This window comes from Balaenoptera borealis (genome assembly GCF_965194805.1).
Source record: "Balaenoptera borealis genome assembly, chromosome: 13".
NCBI classification, from domain to species: Eukaryota; Metazoa; Chordata; class Mammalia; order Artiodactyla; family Balaenopteridae; genus Balaenoptera; species Balaenoptera borealis.
In genome coordinates, this window is record NC_138870.1 from 67,296,978 (window position 1) to 67,323,802 (window position 26,825).

The 26,825-nt window shown below is 36.2% G+C and overlaps 1 protein-coding gene and 1 long non-coding RNA gene across 13 annotated transcripts in view; both read right to left on the reverse strand.

Annotated features, from left to right (window-relative positions):
* Positions 1-18,884, reverse strand: part of LOC309609797 — a 43,003-nt gene extending 24,119 nt beyond the window's left edge. Inside the window, exon 1 of the long non-coding RNA XR_014233582.1 lies at positions 14,975-18,884. This is a non-coding gene — a long non-coding RNA (uncharacterized lncRNA). The remainder of the gene's footprint in view (positions 1-14,974) is intronic.
* Positions 18,885-19,020: 136 nt separating this feature from the next.
* PPP1R12A (protein phosphatase 1 regulatory subunit 12A) overlaps positions 19,021-26,825 on the reverse strand; it is a 148,333-nt gene continuing 140,528 nt past the window's right edge. For 9 of the 12 annotated variants that reach the window (XM_082351558.1, XM_082351560.1, XM_082351566.1 and 6 more), the window contains 4 exons: positions 26,758-26,805; positions 23,742-23,792; positions 22,712-22,881; positions 19,021-21,203 (listed from right to left, as the gene is read on the reverse strand). In XM_082351558.1, coding sequence (XP_082207684.1) covers positions 22,747-22,881; positions 23,742-23,792; positions 26,758-26,805 — 234 coding nt within the window. In that variant the 3' untranslated portion in view covers positions 19,021-21,203; positions 22,712-22,746. The remainder of the gene's footprint in view (positions 21,204-22,711; positions 22,882-23,741; positions 23,793-26,757; positions 26,806-26,825) is intronic. The other 3 variants (XM_082351562.1, XM_082351559.1, XM_082351565.1) reach the window with 1 other exon arrangement.

Below are 26,825 nucleotides of genomic sequence, written 5' to 3' on the forward strand. Positions count from 1 at the left end.
AGCATTCAAAGTTCTTTCCCATGGTCTTTTGGTTTCACTGGCAGCGTAGACTTGAACTGGCAAAGAAGTCACGAGCTGTTTTTAATGTCTCACATAAAATTCTTAATGCCCTAAGAATCTATTATTATATATAATTATAACAAGTAGATTTTGTGCCTAGGGACACATTTTTAAATCTTCTAATAATTACGAGATAGTGAAACTCACTTCTTCCATTTTAACTTGAGGTCGCAAATTTTTTAGTTTAGAGCCAACGTGGAACTTTTTAAAGAATAAGGGAATAATAAGTATGTAGGCTACAAAAAGAGGACTTCTATTTTTAGGATTAGTATCGACCAAATGTGAAAAGCTGGTGGCGTCTAAAGAGATTTTTGTACCAAGATTTGAGAAAATACTCTTACTCCTATTAACATTTACAAAGATGTATAAATGAATACAGACTATAACTTTTAAGAATTCTATTTAAGACTCGCTACCGGGGCTTCCGTGGTGGCGCAGTGGTTGAGAGTCTGCCTGCCAATGCAGGGGACACGGGTTCGAGCCCTGGTCTGGGAAGATCCCACATGCCGCAGAGCAGCTGGGCCCGTGAGCCACAACTACTGAGCCTGCACGTCTGGAGCCTGTGCTCCACAACAAGAGAGGCCGCGATAGTGAGAGGCCCGCGCACCGCGATGAAGAGTGGCCCCCGCTTGCCGCAACTAGAGAAAGCCCTCGCACAGAAATGAAGACCCAACACAGACATAAATAAAATAAATAAATAAATAAAAATTAAAAAAACCCCAAAAAACTGCCTGATTTAAAAAAAAAAAAAATTAAAGACTCACTACCCCTTCCAATATTATTACTGTCCAAAATCCAGAACATAAACATGCCATAATAGATAAAATGTCACTATTGAGATGTAGTGTCTACAAGAGGGCTCCTCAACAACAGTTTAAAGCTCACACACTCTCACATTAATAAGTTGTGCCTATAAGCATCCTTTCTTAACTCAGTGGTTTACTGATGAACTTGGCAAAAGAAAAAAAAATGGTTGGCATATTGGTAAAGGGCAAATTCAGCCCTTTTTAAAAAATCTGGCAATTTAAAGTAAAATTATAATTTACTTTAAAATTTAAGTAAACTTTTAAAACTTTGAGTACTAATCATATGTAAGAAATAGTACCTAAGCATGCCTGTTTAAATAGCTTTGCCATTTGAAATCTTGCTTAATACCTCTCTTATTAAGCCACTAAATGTATTTTGTCTGTTTTTGCCAACTAGATTATTTAAAAAATTAAAGCCCTTCAATACTGTTCTTTGCTTTTTCAAATTCATATTATTGTCTCTTTATTTATATCTAATATTATTCTATTTAGTTTGTTATTCAGTCATTCATTTGCTCACTCAATTTGGGCAAGGTTTGGATTTGCCTGTGTTCCTTATGCACATATTCTAGCCAGGGCTTCAGGAGAAACACTTAGAAGTGCATTTCTTTTTTTTTTTTTTCTAAACATGTCTATTGGAGTACAATTGCTCCACAGTTGTGTGCTAGCCTCTGCTCTACAAAAAAGTGAATCAGCCACACACACACACACACACACACACACACATCCCCAACTCTCCTCCCTCTTGCGTCTCCCTCCCACCCTCCCCATCCCACCCCTCCAGGTGGTCACAAAGCACCGAGCTGATCTCCCTGTGCTATGAGGCTGCCTCCCACCAGCCATCCATTCTACATTTGGCAGTGTACACATGTCCATGCCACTCTCTCACTTCGTCCCAGCCCACCCTTCCCCCTCCCCATGTCCTCAAGTCCATTCTCTAGTAGGTCTGCGTCTTTATTCCCGTCTAGAAGTGCATTTCTATAATCTGAGCAGTTATTGAACTTGCCTTCAGCGTGGTTACAGTTTACCTCTCAGCCTCCCCTCTCTCTTCTATCTCAGGGAAAGAGGTATGTATGCAAGTGAGTAGAGGGGCTTCCAAATGTTGCTCCATTCCCCAGGTCCAGACGGAAAGAAAGATGGGGTGAGCTGCATAGTTACAACCACTCCCATGTGCTCGGGGGCTCTGAAGGTATGAGAACAGAGGGGGCCTCTCACACCTCTGATGTAAGTTATCAGCACCCACTGTCCTCAGCTCTTGCTCTTCATTCGTCACTTATGCCTCTGTGACATCCTAGCCTATGTGCCCAAGGATTCTCTGGCCTGATTAGGAGAGGCAGACTAAAAGGCTATAAAATCAATCCCAACTCTGCAATTCTATGGTGTTCACTAAATCTTTTTATTAAATTTCATCAATGACAAAATGCTTCATTAAACATAGATATTACTATCATATTCAATGAATATCTTTTTTTTTCCTGTGTCACTGAACTAGTTTTACCTTTTAGTATATGATACACATGGTTCTTTCATGCTTAAAATAGCCCCTAAAATGGATTCAATTTGTACAAGTGTAAAGGGAAGGAATGACTCATTTCAGGGCCTTAGACAAAAATAAGACGTGCTGCTGACTTATGGTCTAGTGAGAGGAACTGATGTACCTCATGGCCAATTGTAACTACTGTGGCAGAGGCAGAAAGTAGTGCCGTGAGAACCCAAAGAAAACCAGGCTTCTTGAGAAGGGCGCTATTTTAGCTGAGTCTTGACAGCTGCCTAGGAAACAAGGTACATGGTGGGCAAAGGCCTGGAAAGTCTGAGGCCTGTTCTGAGAATGTTTGTTTTCATGGGTGGAGTGTAAAGGGGGCAAATCAAAGTGGGATCAAAGAAGTAAACCTGGCACAGTGCCTGGCATATGGTGGGTGCTCAGTCAATGTTGAAAGAAAAGAAGATGCATATGTCAATCCTGTGCTCGGAAACTTCCCATTATACTCAGAATAAAATCCTGGGCCTTACTCTGGTTCATGGGGCCCTGTGTTTCCCGCCCCCTTAACCCTCTCACCTTATTTCTTACCACTCGTCACCTGGGCTAGTGCTGCTCACTGGCTCCCTTCTCTTCCTCAAGCATGCCAGACCTGTTTCTGGCTCATGAATGGCAGTTCCTTCTGCTAATTCCACTATCCTTTCAGATATGCCCGCAGCTCCATCTGTCACTTCCGTCAGGTCTCAGATCAAACGTCTCCTCCTCAGAGATGCCTTCCTTGACCACCTCTTCTGGAATAGTCACCCCAGTTACTATCCACTTTCTCTATTTTGATTTTTCTGTGTAGCACTTATTCATGCTTGATACTACATCCTTCATTTATTTGTTATTATTCTATCGCCCCCACTGAACTATAAGTTAATTCACTGAGGATAGGGACTTTATTTTGTTTACCTCTGTATCTCCAGTGCCTCGTATATAGTTGGTTTCAATAACTTATTTAGGGAAGGAAAGGAGAGAGCAAGGGGCCAGTTGATGGAGGGCTTTGAATACCATGTCCAGTTATTCTGCAGGACACTGTCTCACTAGCCATACCTCTTTACTCATCTCTGGGCTTACATATGGACCCTCCATAAATTCTTAACATCTTTTCCTTCATTAAAGAGGAATATATTAAATACCTAGCAGGTAGTTAATGTATTATTATGCATGCGGGAGAAAAAAAAAGAAATCAGTGGATGATTCTTTAAGTCTACAAAGGGCACTTATTATTGCCAGGTGCTGGGCTAGGTGCTGGGAGTATAGCAATGAACAAGACAGATTTGCTCTCACGGAGCTTAGAAGCAAGTAGGGAGAGCTGCAGTGAAGCATGACCAGCGTTCTGTATAAGGGAGAAGGGTAGGTACTCTTATCTGCTCTTATTAGAGGAACGGATGTTCATGCTGAGACCTGAGAGATGAGTTAGCCAAATAAAAGGGGAACAATAAAGAGTACGTCAGAGTGAGGAAGCAGAATGTGCCAAAGGGGGTGGGAAGAAATCAAAGAAGTCTGATATGCCTGGAGCCTTAAGTACTCTGTCTTCCAGATACTTACATTCCAGTGGGGAGAAAAGACAGGCATTTGAGGCAGTTAAATAAGAATACAAGGATCTACAGGAGGAAGACCAGTGGTCATAGTAACTGAGTGAAACAGATCCTATAGAAGAGTCTTAGAGGAGAGAAATGAGAGGAGAGTGTGGGCTAAAGGTAACTACAAGTCTTCAAGGAGAAGAAGGGATGCAAGAAGAACATGGAAAGCTGGTTGGGATGTAGCTAGATAGACAGAGGGAATGGACCTTCTGATCAGGAGAACTGGTGTTTGGAGGAATAGGATAAGACAGGACTGCTTAGACTGTTAAAGTGGGAGAGGACGAAGTGATAAGTCTTGGTAGCTAGCTTACAAGAGGAGGCCTTGGAATTTATCTTGAGGATGATTAGGAGATAGTGAAAGTAAAATGTCAAGGAACAAGTAATTTAATAACAAATATTTACTGAGCACCTACTGTGTGCCAGATACTAGGCGGTACCAATACAGCAGTGAATAAAACAAAGTTCCTGCCCTCATGGAGGTTACATTATAGGAGAAAATATTAGGTGATAAAAATACACAGGTTAAACCAGGCAGGAAGGTTACTACTCAGAGCCAAGAGAAAGTGATGCAAATAAAATACTATTTAAAAGTAGGGAAAGAAGGACTTGAGCAGAGATTAAATATGTTGAACAAAGGCAAGACAAGAGCTCTGGATTTTTGCTTTGCTTTACCTTCCTGACTTCCAGTTTGTTTATCCTCATTATTGAGAAATTAGTCTGAAGTTAAGACTTTTAAGGAATCAAGTATTGACTGAAGCCTGATATATTCTAGGTTAGTAAAAATCTTAATTTATTTTACATGCAACTTTGTAACAATCTAAATTATTTAAAACAGGGATTCTCTCAATCTCTCTGTTGCTTACAGGGGTGCCTTACCTAAACCAGTCATCAATTGTGTAATCAATAATTTTCAATAATAGTTGAAACAGAACTGGTATATTGCACATGGTAGGCATCAGTAAATATCTATTAAATGAATGAATGTTTTCTAATTATTTAGTAAGTTAGAGCAGAATCAGAGTTTTTCTGATAATAATGTTCTCATTTACTTGAATTCTCATACACTATCCTGAATGGGAGAGAAAAAGGAGGGGCAGTATCTTCCTGCAGGTCGAAAGGATATTTCCGATAACTGCCAGTATGTCTTATCTATGCCAGACGCCACCACCTAGGAATTCCTTGGGAATATGAAAGTCACCCATTAAGTGTGTCCCAGGGGGAAAAACTGAGATCTACTCCCTTAAAAATCACCCCCCAATTTTATCACTCTACAAATTACTTGTTTTCCTTTTTCCATATCCCTTGCTGATTTGCATCCAAACGTATACATATTAGTTGTATATGTATACTTTATTCATTATTTTAAGTAATATTAAGTTGGATATTTTAAATAAAACAGTCTAGATTCTCTACGGCAGATTCAGTTCAGTTATTCTTCTACTGTATAAGGTAATCCAACAGGTTTATAACCCAGGCATTTAACAATGAGTTGAGACTAACTGCCTTTGAATATGGTAGAGTTTCCTTGTTTCTTTAAGCTTCTCCAACACTTCTCCACCCTTGCAAAACCAATCCACCCCTACCCAACAGCTGACCCAAGGATGACTCATGTTCTTCACTTTAACACATCTTTTACTTTAGTTTATATACTTCCTGCTATCTGGGATGCTTCTCACTCCATGAAAATTCTACTTTAAAACGTTTAATTAAAAAATATCACATTACAGAAAATTTGCAAAATAGAGGAAAAATATTACCTATAGAGCTATTCTCTAATACAAAACATTTTGGTCTACTTGTTCAAGGCTTTTTTAAAGCTAGTTTTTAAATTATAAAAGTAATACAAAGGTTTTGTTTCTAGTAATAGCAGAGTAGCTTATATTGGACTAAGCCTTCCTACAGATAACAGTTATGGACTTTGGATAAAATATATAAAATAGCTGGAGTGACCAAAAGCCAGCACAAACTGGAGAGGACTCAACCCTGGAGAAAAGGGAATCACTCTTGGTGAGATCCATGTTTAAACAGATTTACCCCTGAGGGCATTCCCCAGTGAGTGCAGTAGAGAGTAACTAGAAATTAAGCTGCACTCTTATCAACTTGAGGTATCAGAGGACACAGTTTGGGGCTGCCAGACCAGTTGGAAATTCAGGGGGAGATTTTTGGAAATGAGAGCCATTGAGATGGGAGTTCCAAAATATGTGCACAAACTTCTTTCAAATTTTTGGATGACCTCTGATTTGCATATACATGGTCTCAAAAAGCCTAGGAAAGAAACAGCTAGAAAATGCTGAGTAGAGATTCCAATCATTGCCCACCATAGAAGAGACAGAGTTTGGAGTTTGAATCCTACTCTCTTAGTCCACTTGGGCTACCATAATAAAATATCACAGGCTGGGTGGCTTATAAACAACAGAAATTTATTTCTCACAGTTCTGGAGGCTGGTAGTCCAAGATCAGGGTTCCAGCATGGTTGAGTGAGGGTTATCTTCCAGGTCATAGGCTTCTTGTTGTATCCTCACATGGCAGAAGGGGGTAGGGAGCTCTGTGGGATCTCTTTTATAAAAGTACTAATTGCATTCATGAGAGCTCTATCCTCATGACCTAATCACCTTTCCAAGACCCCACTTCCTAATACCATAACATTGGGTATTAGGATTTCAACATGTGAATTTGAGGGGGACAGAAACATTCAGACCATAGCACCTACCAAGTCCAAGGGGCTTGGTACACACTTCAAGCTTTTAATCGAAACTCAAGAGGAGCACAACTTTGAAGTAAAGACTATTTCCTAGAACTAAAGATTTGTTCTAAGACTAAGAGTAAAACTGAAATAGGTCTATCCTGTAAATATAAAAAGTGAACTTACACAAGTTCAAAGTCATCAGCTGGTAACTTAGTTGCTCGCTAGAATGGAAATCAGAGCTTTTCAGAGGAAGATGAACTCGTATTATCTACAATGTCTAGAATAAAAAATATTAAACATATAAAGACACAGGAAGACCATGACCCAAGATCAAGAGAAAAAGCAGTCAATAGAAACAGACCCTGGGATGACCACTATGTTAGAATTAGCAGACAAGGACTTTAAAGCAGTTATTATATTTTCAAAGACAACAGAAAAAGATAGTTATAGCAAGTGAATAGATAGAGGAATTTCAGGAGAAAAATAAAATCTATTTTAAAAGAACTAAAATGAAATTCTAGAACTGAAAAGTACAATATCTAAAATGAAAAATTCTCTGTATGGGCATGACACCAGATTGAAGATGGCAAAAGGGTCAATGAATTGGAAGAAAGATCAACAGAAAAATATCCAGTCTGAAGAGCAAAGAGGAAAAGGATGAAGAAAAATGAACAAAGCCTTAGTAAGTTGTTAGATAACATCAAGCAACCTAACATGCATGCAACTGGAATCCAAAAAGAGAAGAGAAAAATAACGTAATGGTAAAGAAAAATTATTTGAAAAAATAATCACTGATAATTTCCCAAATTTAATGAAAATATCAACTTACAGTTCCAAAAATTTCAGTAAACTCCTTGTAGCAAAAGTACAAAGAAAATCATACCTATGCACTACCAAACTTCTGAAAACCAAAAATAAAAAGAAAGCCTTAAAACAACCAGAGGAATAAAATGTATTACATATAGGGAAAAAATGAAACAAATTATGGTTATATTCTCATCAGGAACAATGGAGGCCAGAAGACAATCGTGTGATTGTTGAAAGTAAATGACATGATATGACATGTCTAGAGTTTGTCCAGTGCTTTGAAATGAAGAAGGGCTGCAGAAATGGGCCTACTTAGCAGACATTTTTTTTTTTAATTAATTAATTTATTTATTTGGTTGCGCCAGGTCTAGGTTACAGCAGGTGGGCTCCTGAGTTGCAGCATGTGGGCTCCTTAGTTGCGGTAGGCGGGCTCGTTAGCTGTGGCTCACAGCTTCCTTAGTTGCGGCACACAAGCTCCTTAGTTATGGCATGTGAACTCTTAGCTGCAGCATGCATGTGGGATCTAGTTCCCCGACCAGGGATCAAACCCAGGCCCCCTGCCTTGGGAGTGCAGAGTCTTATCCACTGTGCAACCAGGGAGTCACAGCAGACATTTTTTTTAACACCTTTATTGGAGTATAATTGCTGTACAATGGTGTGTTAGTTTCTGCTTTATAACAAAGTGAATCAGCTATACATATACATATATCCCCATATCGCCTCCCTCTTGCGTCTCCCTCCCACCCTCACTATCCCACCCCTCTAGGTGGTCACAAAGCATGGAGCTGATCTCCCTGTGCTATGCGGCTGCTTCCCACTAGCTATTTTACATTTGGTAGTGTATATATGTCCATTGCACTCTCTCACTTCAGCCCAGCTTACCCTTCCCCCTCCCCATATCCTCAAGTCCATTCTCTACATCTGCGTCTTTATTCCTGTCCTGCCCCTAGGTTCTTCAGAACCTTTTTTTTTTTTTAATTTCCATATATATGTGTTAGCACACGGTATTTGTTTTTCTCTTTCTGACTTACTTCACTCTGTAGGACAGACTCTAGGTCCATCCACCTCACTACAAATAACTCAATTTCGTTTCTTTTTATGGCTGAGTAATATTCCATTGTATATATGTGCCACATCTTTTTTATCCATTCATCTGTCGATGGACACTTAGATTGCTTCCATGTCCTGGCTATTGTAAATAGAGCTACAATGAACATTGTGGTACATGACTCTTTTTGAATTATGGTTTTCTCAGGTATATGCCCAGTAGTGGGATTGCTGGGTCATATGGTAGTTCTATTTTTAGTCTTTTAAGGAATTTCCATACTGTTCTCCGTAGTAGCTGTATCAGTTTACATTCCCACCAACAGTGCAAGAAGGTTCCCTTTTCTCCACACCCTCTCCAGCATTTATTGTTTGTAGATTGTTTTGATGATGGCCATTCTGACTGGTGTGAGGTGATACCTCATTGTAGTTTTGATTTGCATTTCTCTAATGATTAGTGATGTTGAGCATCCTTTCATGTGTTTGTTGGAGATCTGTATATCTTCTCTGGAGAAATGTCTATTTAGGTCTTCTGCCCATTTTTGGATTGGGTTGTTTGTTTTTTTGATATTGAACTGCATGAGCTCCAGCAGACATTTTTAAAATCATATGAACCAGTTGAACAAATCTCTGTAAGACCCTGTAGAAAAGGTTTTGATTTGAAGTGACAAGATTCTGGATCTTAAAGGAAATTGGATCTTTGGAAAAATCATATTGCAAAAGGAAATACTGGAATGTTTCCACTGTTGCTTGGGCTTGAGAGTGAGGAGGTATATCATGAAGTGTCCAGTTTTATTGAAACCACATGGAAGAACTGCAGGACAAAACTGAGGAGTATTTTCCCTCCTTTCCAAAACAAGTGTGACTCAGGGAGGGCCCCTTTCTCTAAATCTTCTGCTCAGCTTGAGATTTGTGAGCTGCAGTCTGTGCACTGAAGATGAGATTCACTAACCTGTCCCTAGACAACTTCTGGATTTCTATAAGAAAAAAAAAATCCTGTCATTCAAAGGAAAATAATGGACATCATGCTGCAGTTTTCAACTCCTTACATATGTGAACAGGCTTATTTATTTCAGGTGAAAATGAAATCTGTCCTTGTTCTAAGTTCATCCCAGAATTGAGAGCATATTAAAGCACATTATAAGCAACACATGCAGTCTAAGAATCTTATAATGATATGGTCTTAATTCTTCCCTTCCATCTTTTGTGCTATTGTCATACATTTTACTTTTACATGTTATAAACCATCAATATATTTACCTACATTTTAAGCACTTTCTCAAATCTTAATTTCTTTGTGGAGATCCAAATTACTGTCTGATATCCTATAACTTCTGCCTCAAGAACTTCCTTTAGGACTTCCCTGGTGGCGCAGTGGTTAAGAATCTGCCTGCCAATGCAGGGGACACAGGTTCAATCCCTGGTCCGGGAAGATCCCACATGCTGCGGAGCAACTAAGCCCATGCACCACAACTACTGAGCCCGTGTGCCGCAACTACTGAAGCCTGCATGCCTAGCGCCCGTGCTCCACAACAAGAGAAGCCATCGCAATGAGAAGCCCACATACTGCAGCAAAGAATAGCCCCTGCTCGCTGCAACTAGAGAAAGCCAGTGTGCAGCAACGAAGACCCAATGCAGCCAAAAATAAATAAATAAATAAATTTATTAAAAAAAAAAGAACTTCCTTTAACATTTTTCTGTAGCATAGATCTGCTATTGCATTTTCTCAGTTTTTGGCTGAAAAAGCAGTTTTCCTTCATCTTTAAAAGATAGTCTTGTTGGGCATAGAATTCAGAGTCATCAGTTTTTTTCTTCTCGCACTTTAAAGACATCACTCCACTGTTGTTTGGCTTGCACAGGTTTGTATATTAACACTTTTCTCCCCCTTTGTCTACAAGATTTTCTCTGTAACTCTGACCTTTCAGCAGTTTGAATATAGAGTGTCTTGTTTTTGTTTGTTTGTTTGTTTTTTAAATCCTTCTTGGCATTCTCTTGAGCTTTGTGCAACTGTGGTTTGATACATTTCAACATTTTTGGAAAATTCTTGACCACTATCTCTTCAAATATTTCTTCTGTCTCATTTTCTCTCTCCTTCTGGAATTCAAATTACACATACCACATGATTTTGTCCCACATCTTTTGAGTACTGTGTTGTTTCTGGTTTTTTTGCTCTCTCTCTTTTTTTTTTTCTTTTTGAGCTTCAGTTTGGATAATTTCTATTTACCTACCTATCATCAACTTCACTCGTTCTTTCCTTGGCTGTGTCAAATCTGAATGTGTCTGTAGAAGACATTCTTACAATTTGTTATCCTGATTTTTTATTCTACCATTTCATTTGACTCTTTCTTATAGCTTCTTTTTTTTCTTTATTTTTGGCCATGCCACAAGGCATGCGGGATCTTAGTTCCCTGACCAGGGATTGAACGTGCACCCCCTGCAGTGGAAGTGTGGAGTCTTAACCACTGGACCGGCAGGGAAGTCCCTCTTATAATTTGTCTCTTCATTCCTGTTCCTCACCTTTTCCACTGACAGTTAACATGTTACTCATAATGATTTTATTTATTTTTAATTTTTTTCTCATAATGATTTTAGATTTCCTATCAGATAGTTCCAATATTCATGCAACCTCTAAATCTGGTTCTGATTGCTTTGTCTCTTGACAATGGGTTTGGAAGAGCTTTTTTGCTTTTTTCTATCTTGTACTTACTAATATCTTGCTGCTCATAATGCATAGAACAGTAGAGATTGAGATACATAGTATTTATTACTGGATATGACACCTCTTCTGCTGGCCTGTAGAGGGTTGAGTCAATATAGTTAGGAATTGAGGTGGGTTTGTCTTTTGTTGTTGCTACATTTACCACTGGTTTTAAATTTTACTGGATTTACTTTGTGGTTAAGGTGAGAATTGGTTTACTAGAGACTTTTTTCTCAATGTTCTGCTTCTACCTTAAGTCTTCTCTATTAGTTTGTTCCTCACAAGTGGTCTCTCCCTGGTCTTGCGCCTTCCCCCCGCCATATACTTCTGTTGCTTGTTACCTGGTACTTGTTATTTGGTGCTTGCTGTGGCGTGGGGAGGGCAGTGAGAGGCTGGAAGAGCTTTCTGTATTCCTGCTTCAGCCTCAGGCTCAGCCAAACCCTGTATCTCTGGTCTCAGGAATGGAGTTTTCTCAGTGATCTTGTACCTCACCCAGAGGTAGGAACCTGTAATGGATGGAAACTTCACTTACTTGATAAGCACTGAATAATAAACTCATTTTATAGTATAACATTGTCTTCCCTCAAACAAAAATCTCCTGTTGGATTCCTTTTGTAGGGATCCATTAAAGGTGATGCTTTCTTCTTTGAGGTGAATCTGCTCCACTTCAGATTAATTTTATCTGATTATGAACCTCCCCACTCCAGTTTCAAGAGTAAAAGTAAAATCTTCCTCAGTATTTTTAAGATTGAGTGGAACCAGTAATATGCTCCCAACATAGCTAGAGATTTCTCACTCCCCACTGATAATCCTTTTCATTCTCTACTAGTACAGTCTTTGAGAAATTTTTTAACATTTAGTTCCATTTCAGCCCAGGTGATCTAGATTTGAAACCTATAGGCCTATAGGCTCGTAGTTCTCAAATTTTATCTTGCATCATAATCCCTCGAGGGCTTGTTGAAAAAGACTGCTGGGCCCTATCTTCAGTTTCTGATTCAGCAAGTCTGGGGTGGAGCCCAAGAATTTGCATTTCTAACAAATTCCCAGGTGATGCTGACACTATTGGTCTTGTGATGTTCTCATGATGATCTACTGATATAAATTAAATATATATACATATATATGAACTGGTTAAGTCCATTGTCCTTAAAGGAGTTTAGCTATAGTAAGTAGTGACCCTGGTATATCTAGTCACTTAAGATATGCAGTGAAAATGGATGCATATTTTTAGATGTAGCTGAGTCCCTTCAGCATGCTGTGCGGTGTTTATGATGCATTGTAAGGAATGCAGGCAGCTTGGGCCTGAAATGTAAGAAGGCAGTTGTGTTGCCTTTCCTAACTTAAACTTGCAAGAGACTTAGATTTTAGGACATTTGCCGCCCTATACCTGGAGTTTTAGGCTTTTTATCTCTCTAGCAAGAAGAGAAAAGGCAAAGTAAGGGGATTGGCTACCCCTTTTCTGATCAAGTGTATGGGCCTGTCATCAAGGTGCTTGTTTCATATGAAAAAAAAAATCCTTTTCCATTTCTATTTGATTTCCTGGTAAACTGGATTCGATTTGTCTGCATGTGTCCTTTTTCCCAGCCAGGTATACGTGGTATGATTGGACGCATGATCTTCTATTTTTAGACTATCACTGGTGTTACTCAAGGTTTGGGCTATATGATCTCCTTTTAACTATTAACATAGGGTATCTGCATTTTAGGTTCTCACGAGGGATTTTACTTTTGAATTCTCCATTTCCATTTAGAAGATGAACACGTGATGCTGCAATGCAGTAGGTCTCAAAGTATGGCCCCTGGACTAGCTGCGTCAGCACCATGTGCGAACCTGACAGAAATGCTAATTCACTTGCCCCACCCCAGACCCTAAATACTGAGCTAGAAAATAAACGTGGGGCCTAAACTATATCTGAACAAGCTCTCCAGGTGATTCAAGCTTGAGAAACACTGTTGTAGGGGAATAATTAAGCTAACCAGTCCTGGGACACTCCTAGGACAAGAAAGAGTGAATACTACACACTTGGATTATAGTACTTTGATCTCTATTGCAACTGTGTCGTAACATTTGTGGAAGCACATCTTATATTCTAGATTTTTCTTTTGAAAGCAGAAATAAGAAACGACCATCTGAAGAGAAATACTACCCCACAAAGTAGAAACAAATGAGGACAATGTACATTAGGTATATAGACCAACTGTAAAAATCCATGAGAAAATTCCTTCCTGAGAAGTGATCCAAAATGTTTATTTTTCCCAATGAACTGATGGGCTTCTTTTACTTAGTAATGATGTTTGTAATAATCCATTTGTCCATTTCTAACTTGGTTGTCAAAGAGTTTTAGCAAATGTTTTACATTTAATTGAGTAAGTTTCCCCTTAGGAAACTGAGCCTAGATTTTCTAATATAATGATTCTCCCCAATTTATAATCCAATTCTTATCTCTTGTAAAAAATAATTTTACAGCTATAGAGTATGTGGCTTTCTTATAAAGAGCTACAAAATATTCTTGAGAAAAGGGTATGGACAAAGACAGTAAAGCTCTTCAAGGAGCAAGTCTAGTGCACAGCATGTGGTCAATACATGTCTAAACAAGTCCCTAATCCAGCTCTCGGCTGCCTCTCCGACTCTCCGACGTTCTCTCCTCCTATTCTACTTCTTGCTCACTTAGCTATATAACTACATTAGCCTTACCGTTTGTCAAAACACTCAAGAACATCTGCACCTCAAGGCCTTTGCTTACGTGGCTCCCTCTGCCTGGACATGCTCTTCTTCCAAACACCTGCAGTTTTTGCCCTCCCCTCCTTCCAGTTTTGGCTCAAATGTTACCTTCTCGGTGAGGCCTTCTCTGACAAGCTCTCCCTCATTCCTGAAATCTCTTATCTTGCTCTATTTTTTCCAGAGTATCTGTTATCTTCTAATATTGTGTAGCTGCTTATTTTCAATCTTCCCATTCCTTGAATGTAACCTCCACAAGGCAGGGATTTCTCTTTACCTGTTTGCTTCCAGGTGTATTCCTACCCCATAGGGCAGTCTGGCTTGGAAGCGCTAACAAAAACTTGAATGACTGAGACAAAGTCTGCAGGAATCAGAAAGCTTATATTTAACACGTTACAAAGCTTTCTTAAAAACCTAGATGCCAGTCAAGATTTTTTCCTCCACAAAATGTTATCACAATTACTGATTCACTCTTCCCTTTTAAAAACATCAGGTAAACACCTACTATGTGCCAGGCACTATACTAACTGCTGAGAACAAAGATGAAAAAGACTTTGTCCTTTTACGGAGCTCATAGTACAGTAAAATAGAAGAAACAGATTAAAGAGAATTTAAAACCAGAAAACCAAGGTATGTATAGGGTGTCTGGAACATAGGAAATACTAAAATTTAGCTCCCGTCCTCTCTGGTTTTTCTACTACTGGTCACAGTAAAGGAAGTAGAGGACATCAGAGGTGCAGTCTAGCATGGAGTAAGAATGAGATGGGCAGGACTCTAAATTTCAGACAAAAAGAGTAGATGAAATTATACAACTCTTATGCAGAAGATCATTATGCAACAAGGTTAGTTGCATAACCTTGATCTGTAGGCTGATAAATGGCCCAGATGACCTCAGGATATTTTCTGAGAAGTATTATGTAAACTTTAAAAACATCCAAATGTAGGGATAATCCTGACATTCCAACAACTATGAATTTTAATGAAAACAAGAAATACGGAGTAGAGACTAACATTAAGTATTTACTAAAACACTTACTAGCCCATACTTACCAGCTGCCTCTTCTGTGGCAAATGCATTTTGTATGGCACACCTATACACTTCTTGACACATTCCCCCACTTTTGGTAACAGGAACTGGGGTCCACAGATGGATTAGATGCACACGAGTAGAGAGTCAGTGCTCCTGGAATCTGTTAGGATAGATGTGGCATGGTTACAGAGGTGTACTTTTTCCTTCTTTCCAATGGTTGAAGGAGGTCCTCTGAAATCCACCTCATTTCTTTCTCCCTTACTGACCCCAGAGTAAAAAAAATAGGTGTTTATGGTTAATAGGGTAAATTATTCTAAAATTTTGCTTTAATATATTCTAAGAGGAAACAATCCTATTAAAAATTTTTACACATTAAAAGATTCTTTGGAAATACGTTATAAACATTTATCAAATGATCCCAGAAAAAGTAAATTACATTCTAAGGTAAATTAGTACTTTTAAAACTCACAAGTTATTAATGTAATTTCTTCAAAGTAATAATATAATAATTACATTTGTTGGGCATCAATCCACTAAGCTCAAGAACTGTTCAAGGCACTTTACACAGATATGTCATTTACTTGAAAAAACTGAGTCCGAATGGATAAATGATTTGACCAGCGTCACACAATTATAAAGTGGTGTAGGTGAGATTTACATCTACATCTGACTGAATCCAAAGCTCCTTCCACCCTGTCAAGTGTTTAAAAAATCAGTACCCCATAGGTTTTGCAAAGATATGCTATGGATCCCACAAAATTTTGATTCAAATTGTTTGCTAAAATGCTTTCCTCAAATTCATAAATACAGTCACATACATGTCAAATTGTAAAACATTGGAGAGCACATACACACTAAGTTATATTGTCAAGTTATCTCATTTTTGTGTGGAGCTTCTTATGGCCTGTACTTGGTCTTGATTTTCTTTAGGTCAGAACATACTCACTCACACTAGAGTATACTGCTAGAGCACATGTTTAGCACGGTTATTGCGAAAGCAACTGCAGGTAAGATCCACCTGCTCAGTAATGCTCTGATCCTAAGAATTATGTAGTAACAAGTGAGAGAGTCAAGCTGTTGTCACACATATCTTAGACCTATTTTATGTTTTGAGTACAGGCATCCTTCAGTATCTGTGGGGGACTGGTTCCAGGACTGCCATGGATACCAAAACCTGTGGCTACTCAAGTCTCTTAAATAAACTGGCATAGTACCGTTGGCCCTCTGTATCTGTGGATGCAGAGGGCCAACTGCGCTTTCTTTTGGGTTGGGGTCATATCTGTGAGTTAATGTGAATACAAATTTTATCTGTTTTATATATTGGTATTCCACACATTTTCAGTGGGGGAGAAAAATTTGCTGCTAAAACCACAGCACTATCAATGTTGCCTATCTTACTTGGGAATAAGAAAGATTCTTGGGAATTAAGCTCCCACCAACAATTTAAAAAATCTATTTTTTAAGGATGCAAAGGTTCTTTTGCATGTAGGTATATGAAAATCTTTTACAAATTTATGGTCTACTGGGCATAGTTAGAATTTGCACCAGGAAATCAACTAGATGCTTGAGCATTAAAAGCATTAATCTTTTAAAAAATCCCATTATAGGGCAAATGGTTTAGTAATAATAAGTCCTAAGGAGAGAAAAAATTAGTGGGTGTGGGGGCAGGAATGTGGGATTAGAGAAAGAATGTGGAAGGAAAAAAACCAAGAAATGCCATCCTCAAAGTGTAAAACGATCAAACTAAGTGATATAGGGGGAAAAGTCCTAGATTAGGATCTGGGGAAAAAACAATGGCAACCACCACTAAGTTTGAGTAAGAGCTCTGCTTTGTACTAGGCTTGGGATGTTGACCCAGTTAATAATCTGTACATCTCCGCTTTCTCACCTGTAATTTCTCACCTTTATTCACCCAGCCTGTTGTAAGGATCAAATGAGATATCCTATTGAAACAGACTTGTATCAGAACAAACCTGTAAGAATAATTGAGCGTGGGGAAGGGGAGAGAAGGTAAATCCTTCTCTTTCACACTCCCATTGTCACAGACCTGTAAGACAAAGTACAGGCCCTACAAGCTGAATATTATTCAGGACAAAATCTAATATTGCTCATTTTTTTACACATTTCCTCCTTTTTTTCTCTTCAGCCTTTAAAAATTAAAATATAGTTAATTTTTATGACCTATATGTTTATTGGAATTTAAGCAGTGACAAGCTGGGACAGCCAGGCTAAAAATGCTTACTTCTAATAAACTTTAGAAAACTTGTAGTAAAATTTCAAATTATAGTAATAAGATAGAATTATTTATGTCACATTATAGAATTTTAAATTTCTGACTCCTGTGTTTTTAAATTTATTACTTTGTAATCTGCTCATTTTGGGGGCTTGGAACAGCAATATGACACTATGTCATTTACCTAAGAAAGCATTCTGTTGTTTCATAGCACATAACCCCAGAGAACATTTCTAAAAGGAAAGTCAAGAAATGTATTTAGGGACTTCCCTAGTGGTCCAGTGGTAAAGAATCCACCTTCCAATGCAGGGGACGCGGGTTCGATCCCTGGTCGGGGAACTTAGATCCCACATGCTGCGGGGCAACTAAGCCCGCATACCACAACTACTGAGCCCACATGCTGCAAACTACAGAGCCCACATGCCCTGGAGCCTGTGCCCCGCAACTAGAGAGAGAAAACTCACACACCACAACTAGAGAGAAACCTACGCGCCACAACGAAGAGCCCAAGCCACAACAAAAAGATCTCGCATGCCTCAACGAAGACCCCACGTGCCGCAACTAAGACCTGATGCAGCCAAAAAAAAAAAGAAAAAGAAAGAAATGTATTTAGCTATTTAGAGATATATACTAGGAAAATAAATACTTCATTCTACACCCAATCCTTTTTGGACAATGGCTCTCATATGTACATTACCCCTGTGGAACATGCACATTCAGACACACAGACCACACACAGACAGCATAAAACATGGAACATCACAGAAAAGACTGCTTATCAGTCAGCTTTCATCTTTTCAACCAAAGGTTTTCTCTAGCAAGATATGGCTAATGGATTGTTAATAACTGTTAACAGAGTTTGCTCTGTTTTCTGCTTATAATGACAAAGTGAAGGACAACCTACAAGGCTGATATTTCCTACGGGAAATACATGGTCCTAGTTTGGAGACAATTTGACCTCTGGATATTTTCTTCTTACAACAACACTCAGTGAGCGCTGACACTGGGAGTCATGACTGTTTCAGATTAGCCAGGAAAGACTAAGTGGTAATAAACCTTTAAGCAAAAGAATAAAGTAGCCTAATGGATTAGTGAATATCTACTTTACGTATGAATACTCTCCTAGATAATTCTATCTTTGCATTTGGTTTGAAGTATTTGTATGTGAAATTTTTTGTATGGAGGACAAACAACAATAATATCTATCATTCTGTGAGCATGCACAGGGAAACTACTGGAAGTAGAAACAAGAGACACAGGCTTACTATAAGTCTTTTACCAAAGTTCCCAAACCAGAAATGCCTCTTATCTACTTACAGATGTGTAGTAGATGGGGGTTGAAACTTGGACAAATCTAGGTTGGAGAATGATTCTACTATTTTACATTTCAATGGAATATTATCTTTATACGTATTCCCAAGCCTATGTTTGCAACTACAAAAAAGCACAGGTTTAATTTAGAAGCCACAAAATACTTAGGTAAATGAAATCTTTTGCTACAAAGCTACTATCTTGAAACTCACTTTTATCATTATTTTTTACCCACTTATTATCATAAAAAAACTAGTTCTCAGATTCTGCACACAGACAGCTTTATGTAAAATATATAAACATTTGTCCAAATTGATACACAGATTGCATAAATATGGCAATTAAGATTGCATTTACAGATGTGCATGTACAATGTTGTGCAAATTATCACAATATTACAATTTCAAAAATTATTCCAATTGGAATCCAAGTAAAGCAATTAGTGAAAAAATACCCATGCAGAATTTAAATATCTCAGAACAAAGTTTTAAACGTCTTCAGTAAAAGTTCACACATTTAAAATAGTTTTATTCATTTTATTTGTATATGTCAAAATACATTTTTATTTCCAAAATAGTGGGTTTTGCAACTAGTTTCATGCAGAAACAAGGTCTGCTCAATACTACCAATAAAATCAATATAGCACAGTAGCTGTTCAGTTTTAGATACAAAGAATAAATAACCTAAATACAAAACACTAAAATATTAGAAACATGTATTTAATCATTCTTCACAGGCATCCAAACTTCACAAATATAATCCTTAGCATGCCTAACTGTTGTGCAACCAGAACATGTTGCAGTCACTCAAACTGACCAATTATCTGTATATTTTACGTCCACATAAGACCATGGAAATTCTTTATATTCAGACCAACCATTCATACAGTTCAAATATAACCAAAAATAAAATTCCCACAACTATCCTTGTACCTTTAAAAATCAAGAATCCTGAGCTTGGTAGTAAGAGCATAACCTTATATCTTCATAAAACCAATCAAGAAAGAGAGGACTTAAAATCCTGCTTACCAAAACACCCTTTCCCAACCCCAAAGTAATCTAAAATAGGCAGTAGAACACAATGACCTTTTAAAACGAAGGGGGTACAAATTCACATTTAATATAGTATACAATACAATCAATAATACAATTAGCTACCATAAGCTTTACAATGTACAATTTATTCAAATGGCTGAACTGTTCAGTGGTTAAGGAGACAGTTATGTGCCAGATAGAGTATTTTTTGCATGGTTTAATGAAAATATAAAAGCTATTTGTCCAAATAAAAGCCATCTTCACTATGTACTTGGTTTTGCTTTTTTTAAAAAAAGGCCACTGAAATGTATAAAATGGTCTGAACATGATGGTGGTATCAAAGTCAATGCCTCTTCACATGGCAATAACAGTGCATTTAACATGAACTCACGTTAAGTCTGCAAATGATTTCATAGCATTACTTTGGCTAGCACAACAGTTATAGACAGCACTCAGATAAATACAGGTATGTGAAATGTGAAGCAATTACCTTATGGAACTTTAATTATGGTTGAATACTATCAAATGAAAACTGCAAATAAAAGTAAAAGCATTTTACAGTAGAAAACTTTTGTAAAGATAGGGCTCCACATAAACGTGTTATTTTAAAAGTCTTTATATCACATTGTTAGCAAATTTTGTTTTTAACACTATTATGGAGTAGCCTACTTTGCATTAACAGACATTTGAAATAAGAAAACAGTCAAGCATGCCATGTGGTGGACTAAAAATCAAAACAATACACTTATTTATATATACAGCATCACTCAGTACCTGCTAAAATGAATGTGAAGATTAAAGAATCTAACATCTTATACTACAATAATAAAAAACAAACAAAAACAAAAAAGTGACCAATGAAGGCAGAAAACAGGACTTAAAAGAATCTAATCTCAACTGACTTTAAAGCATTCATATAAGGAATAAATGCATATTGCACAAACAGTGAAAGCAAATGTTCCACCAAGCAATTCAGTTCCAGGTGGGGGACAACACAGCATTAGCCTAATATATGACAATGATCTCAGAAGAGCAAGTGTTCTTTTCTGTAAATGAGAAAGCTGTGAGACAGGAGAAGAGTCTGCCACATGAAGAGTTAGAAGGAAAAAATACAAACCCAAACTCAGATGTAAAGCAAAAAAAAAAAAAATTAAATATCGAAAAACTGGAAACTGTGGCACATCAAAAAATGCTGAATAACTGTCTTCTGTGAGAGCTGAGTTTTTGTTGACACAAAAGTATTTATGTACAACTAAGGCTTACTGGTTAAATATCTGAGGCATATCTGGCCTTGAACACTTTCCTTATATGCTGGAGCTGTAAACAAGTTTTCTCAGTCATAAAAAAAAAAATCTTCTCAGCAGCTGCATTAACATGAAACAATGGTCTTGATACAAGGAAAAAAAAAAAAAAAAAAAACACCAGAAAATTAAACAAAACAAAACTCCTAGATAAGAGGGCATTTGGCAGGATATCCAAAAATGACAGTCTCCAAGGATTCTTCCCAGGCTTCCAGTGACTGTCAATTATGGTCCACTGGGTTACTAATATGTGCAATTCCATTACTTGCTGCTTTTTCTTTTTTTATTTGGAAAGTTTGCTTATAACTCTGATCAAGGCCCCATTTTCATCCTTTAGCCTCTGGTTGTCTGCTTTTAGGTCTGGTAACATCTATGAGAGGAAAATCAGAAGAGAAAGTTTTAATTCAATAAAAAGATAAAATATGATTCTTAATAAATGTTATATTTTTACCACAAGACACATGAACAAGCTTTGTCAGTTATATATATTTCTAGTGACTAAAACATGTATCAGGAAGAAACCCCCCCCCCATTTGTGAAGCTAATTAGTTTAATAAATGATGAAATGAAAGGTTTATTCTCCCAAAGTTATCAATTGAAATGTACTAAATCACTTGACATTATGAGTCACGAGCACACCATATTAGAGCAGCCAAGGAAAGGAAGCCTATTTTTGTTAGGATAGGCTCTTAAAGGGAATTCCTTTAAGAGTTCCTGTCAGCCTGAATTAAGGCCTTTTGCTTTATTTATGTCAGACCTCAAACCATACTGTTATTCCACAAGAAAACCAGCCTATTTAGGGAAGTTTTGAGGGAATTAGACTTGTTCTAAATTATTAAAATTCCTTAAATGATTTACCTTGTACTAAGTATAAATGCCTAGTACAATGTCTGATCCAAGATAAGTGCTCAATTAAATGGTAACAAAGCAATTATTACTATCATTAGAATAGTATAAAATAATTTATAAGCCAAAGTAGTTAAGTCTGAATTTATAAAAATATCCAAGCATAGAAAAAAATAACTAGTATTTGGAGCAAATAGAAAAACACACCCTTACATCCTGAAAACAAAACTATTTTTTGTTTTACAGACAAACTGAAGGAGGGGGTGGAATTATTATAAGTTAATTGGATTTTCTACTAAGAATGATTTAAATCACATGTGCTCTGCCAGATTTGCTTGGGAATGGAATAGCTTATATTTTAGACATTAAAATATACTTTCCAAGATATTTAGGTCTCTTTCCTCAGCTTTCAAAATGTACTAGGTTATCAAATTAGATAAAAATAAAACTACTTGCAAAATTACCTTAAGCAAAATCTTTATGAAGAGTTTAATATTATGTGGAACCAATCAATTCTTACCTGTGCTCAGAATGCATGGATATAAAATACAGTAATCTGAAGTTTATTAGGATAAACTAATAAGTTTATTAGGATACCTCTGTTAATAGATAACTAAGTGAATATTAACGAAGATTAACAAAGATGGTTCTGACTGAAAATGACATTATTTTGAAAAGCAGATAATTCATGTTTAATCTTCAGCTTCAACATATATTAATTATATGTAAAATACATGTTCCATTTTCTTTCTAGTAAAGAATTTTAAACAGCCATATTTTTAAGTGCTAAAATATTCGTAGAGCCAAAATATGCACTAGCTTTGCAAAAGTGCAGACAAGTCTTTTATCTAAATGCCTCGATCATTCCCTCAGTTTACTGCAGTTTATCAGTCACAATACACAATTAGTGACACTTTCTAACATTCTGAGAAGCCATGCATAATTAAACAGTTATATGATAAGCTCCAGACACAATGGCATTAATTTGTAAAAGTGAGCTCAAGACACGCTTACTAATACAAAAACACCTGCCTGGCTCTACTAAGAAGAAATGATGAAACTATAAATTATAGATTCACAGAATGCAGTTGCCTACAGAACCCTGAGCGCTTGGCTACCACTCTTGTCAAGGCCCTATTCTCAGTCAGCAGTCGCTCATTTAATTCTCTCAGAGTTTGAATTTGCTTTATTTGGTGCAGATTCTGCAGGAATCAGAACATAAAGAAATAGAAAATAAAAAATAAGAAAGTGGAAAAGAGTACAATGAAAACATAAAGAATCACAGATAACAAATGTAAGAAGGAAAAAATTAAGAGTCTTAAAAGAATATTCCATGAAATTTGCAAAAGTAAACAGTGTAGTTCTAAAGTTCCTTATCAAACAAAATACACAGGCAAACAAAATCCAAAAACATTTTCTCCAAAGCCATTCAATAATGTTTTAATTAGAAACTAAATAATTCAATAGAAAAACATTTAAATCTTGAAATTCTAATTCTATGGGCATAATTTCCTATGCATTAGTCCATTAATTCATAATGTGATAGATATTTTATGCAAGACAATGTAATAAGAGGTAATCAATTAACTATGTCATTCTTTTTCTTCCTGAGAAGAATGTACCTTCCAATATTCAAAATGAACTTATTTTCACAGGTGATGCAGAGTTTGATCAACTGTACCTCTGACTGTCCACTACTCTAATGTCCTTTATTTTCAAAAGAGAACATTTTTATAGTGATCCTTCCTCACCAGTTATTCTCCAAGGAACAGAGTATTTGAACTGCAACAAATAAATGATAAAATGATAAATCTTATAGTCATTATTGTCCAATTTATTCTATACCTGAACATCAAAAGTGCCACAAAAACTGATTAACAATAAGATTTGAGTTTTAAATACTTTTCTAGCTCACTTAAAACCTGGATTTAGGAAGAAAGAGAAGCACAAGATATAGATAACTCACAAACTGTATAAGTGGCTTTAAGAACAATTAATGTAAACATAGTATCTGTAATGGTACTGTAAATTTTGAGTTTATACTGCAGCATGATTTACTTACTTTGAGCTCTTCTTCCATTTCAGATATTCTTCTTTCTAGAGCTCTTCGTTCCTAGATGAATTTAAGGTACTAATGTTAATGACATAATTATTATATTCTTAAATTTTCTTCTAAATTGTGAAATAGTGACACTTTAGAATAAAAAATTAAATCAGGAGCAGTGTAGAAAAAGATGCGATGCCAGTGATGTGTAAAGAGCTTTCCAAAATTTGAGAGAAATAAGTATGAAGATCATTATTTTGTTACTTCCTGTAAAGCTCTTTCTTCAAAGCTTTGACTTTCTGGTAAGATGCTACATAACACGTTCAAACTGTTTTTAGTTCACACAAAACTTAGGGATAGAGTAAACCAATACTCAAGACAGAATTGAATAGAAAAGAAAAAAAAAAAAAGAAACTCACACAAAGATGCAATTACTCTACAGTGATAAAAAGCAGAAAAGCAAGAAGCAAACGTGCCTAAAATATCTGTACTTTAAAATTTCAAAAGGATCTAAGAGATGTTCATCTCCTCCACCCACAATGTTAACTAGTCATTATTTGTCCAATTGACTTTATAGCTTTGTATTTAGTTTGATACTCTACATAGCATTAAGGCAGTGAATCTAATGAAGAAGCAACTGTAGCATTTATTTTAAACTACCTTGTTTCAAAGAGTGATAGGCAAAGGCAACATACAGTATATTACTGCAGTGTACAGTTTTATTCTCCCTTAAATAATATGCATTCTAGGGTGTTATGCAAAAAGCAAGCAGCAGTAATTAATGTGCTTAAAACTTTGGTTAGGTCATACCGCCCAGAAGATACTGACTCTTGCCGGTCACCTTTCAGATACAAACCATTTAAATTTAGTTTAATCACACTGAAACTATTTCTAAGACATTCTTTCCCAGATTAATAATTAATGTTGATATTTAGTAAAGCAGTACATTTACTGTAAATGTTAACGTTTTTAGAGTATGTGATTTTAAAAAATAGACGAAATCCTACTCATAGTCTTATAAGTACTGTGTTATTCTATTAGCATGTTTAAACATTATTACACAGACAAAAATGTTACTTTTGATAAACAGACCTTTCTCCTATTTAACAATACATCCATGACACATTCATAAGAACCACTGCACTTCTCAAAATACTAGGACATATAATATCATATCTGATCCTCATAACTTTCTGAAATATCAGCAACAGCATTATTTCCTCCAACTGACAGGTAACAACCCCATCATCCTCAATTTTATTATGTGCCTTCAATATTTTAACTATGTAGTGGTAAAGCAAGACAAGAACACTATACTGAACTGCCTCACTGCCAAACTGACAACTGTAAAGTTGCAGGAAATTTCTTATATTTAACAAATAAACTTATTACCATTTAAAAATATGGTTAAGAGACAAAAAATGCACACAAAGTGCTTAACTCAGTGCCTGCCTGGTACGTAAGAGTGCTGAATAAAAGTTAGCAGCTATTATTAATACTATGATTACCAATGTCTGTTAAACTGAAAGTAGATTAGCTACTTCATAATTTATCTGCATTTGACAGGCAGAAAGAGGAGGTCAGGTGAGAATGTCAGAATATGAACATGTATATATTGTAAGTGTATAAGCCTAGATGAAAAAAAAAAGATAGACATTAAACTGTCACTTATCTCTACATGATAGGGAGATTTTATTTTCATCTTGTGTTAAAATTTTTGTAATAAATACATTACTTTCACAAAAATAAAATATTCTTAAAAATGTGACTATCTCAAAAATAAATATTTTGATTAAGTATATGGTTATCTATGTCTTTCATCTCAACTATTAGTATGGATAAAAGAGAACTGAAAACATTTCTTTACTGTTTCGCATATCTTGGATATAAAATTCAGTAAGTTATATTGTGACATAATAATCAATATTAAACTTAATAAAATAAGTGATTCCAAATTTTTAGCAATTACAAGTTAGACCAATAGTTTTTTAAATGGCCCAGAACAATGATTTTTAAAACCTCATGAAATCATAATAAAACTAGGAGTTATTATACGTTACAATTTAGTAAATGACACAGACATTAACTATTATATTTATATATTCGGTATTTTTATCATTTCTCTCCTTTTTTGGGGTCAACGAGGTAAATTTTTTAAATGGAATGGAAGAAAATATTCTCATATCAAGTGCTCTTGACTATTTATTCTTTGATCTAGAGATCAGAGCTCCACAGTATGTAATTTCTTCTCTGGCTGAAACCTTGAAAATCTAGCCACTGCTCAGCTGTACTACAGGTACTCTTTGAGTTAATTTTTCCATTAACTTTTGATCATTTATGGATCTTCAACTGCTCAGACTAAACTTGTGGAGTTTTTCTTATGCCCACTGACAAATCCCTGGGCAATAATAATAATAAAAGGAGAAAAATACAAGTGAATATATCATGGCCAGATAAAAAATTGTAGAAAGACATAAAATGGTAAAAGGATTTTCTTGTAATCTTTTGTTTGTTTGTTTTAGAAGAGCCTACTTAAGTTAAATATTTAAACTCAAAATTAAATAAAATATTGTTAAATTAACTTTAAAAATAATTTGAAAATTTGGTCCCCAGATCTTTAAAAACTTTAAGAATGGAAGTATTTTAATTTTGTAAAGAATTAAACTAAATGTATATATGATTAAAGTGTTTTAAGTATATCACCACAGAAAATAAAAGAGAGATAAATGGCATTTAAAAAATATCAGATTCACTATCACAATGTGTACATTTCAGAATTAAGGCAAGATATGTTTTTTTGTACATTAAAAGAATAACATGGTAAATTAAATTTAACAAGGTAATTTCACCCCATAAGACTCTATAAAGAAGATAAGCTAGAAAACATTCATAATCAAATTACTGAATATTAACTTAAACTAATTAAAACTACCATCCATAAAAACAAAATTAAAGAAAACCAAAAAACCTACCATTGCTTATATAGAAAACAAAGGGGGAAAACGATTACTTATTCAGTAAGATGGACACTCACCCTTTTTTCCATTTCCAATAGTGACCTATCAGCAAATCTTTCTTGTCTCTGCAAGGAAGTAAGAAATA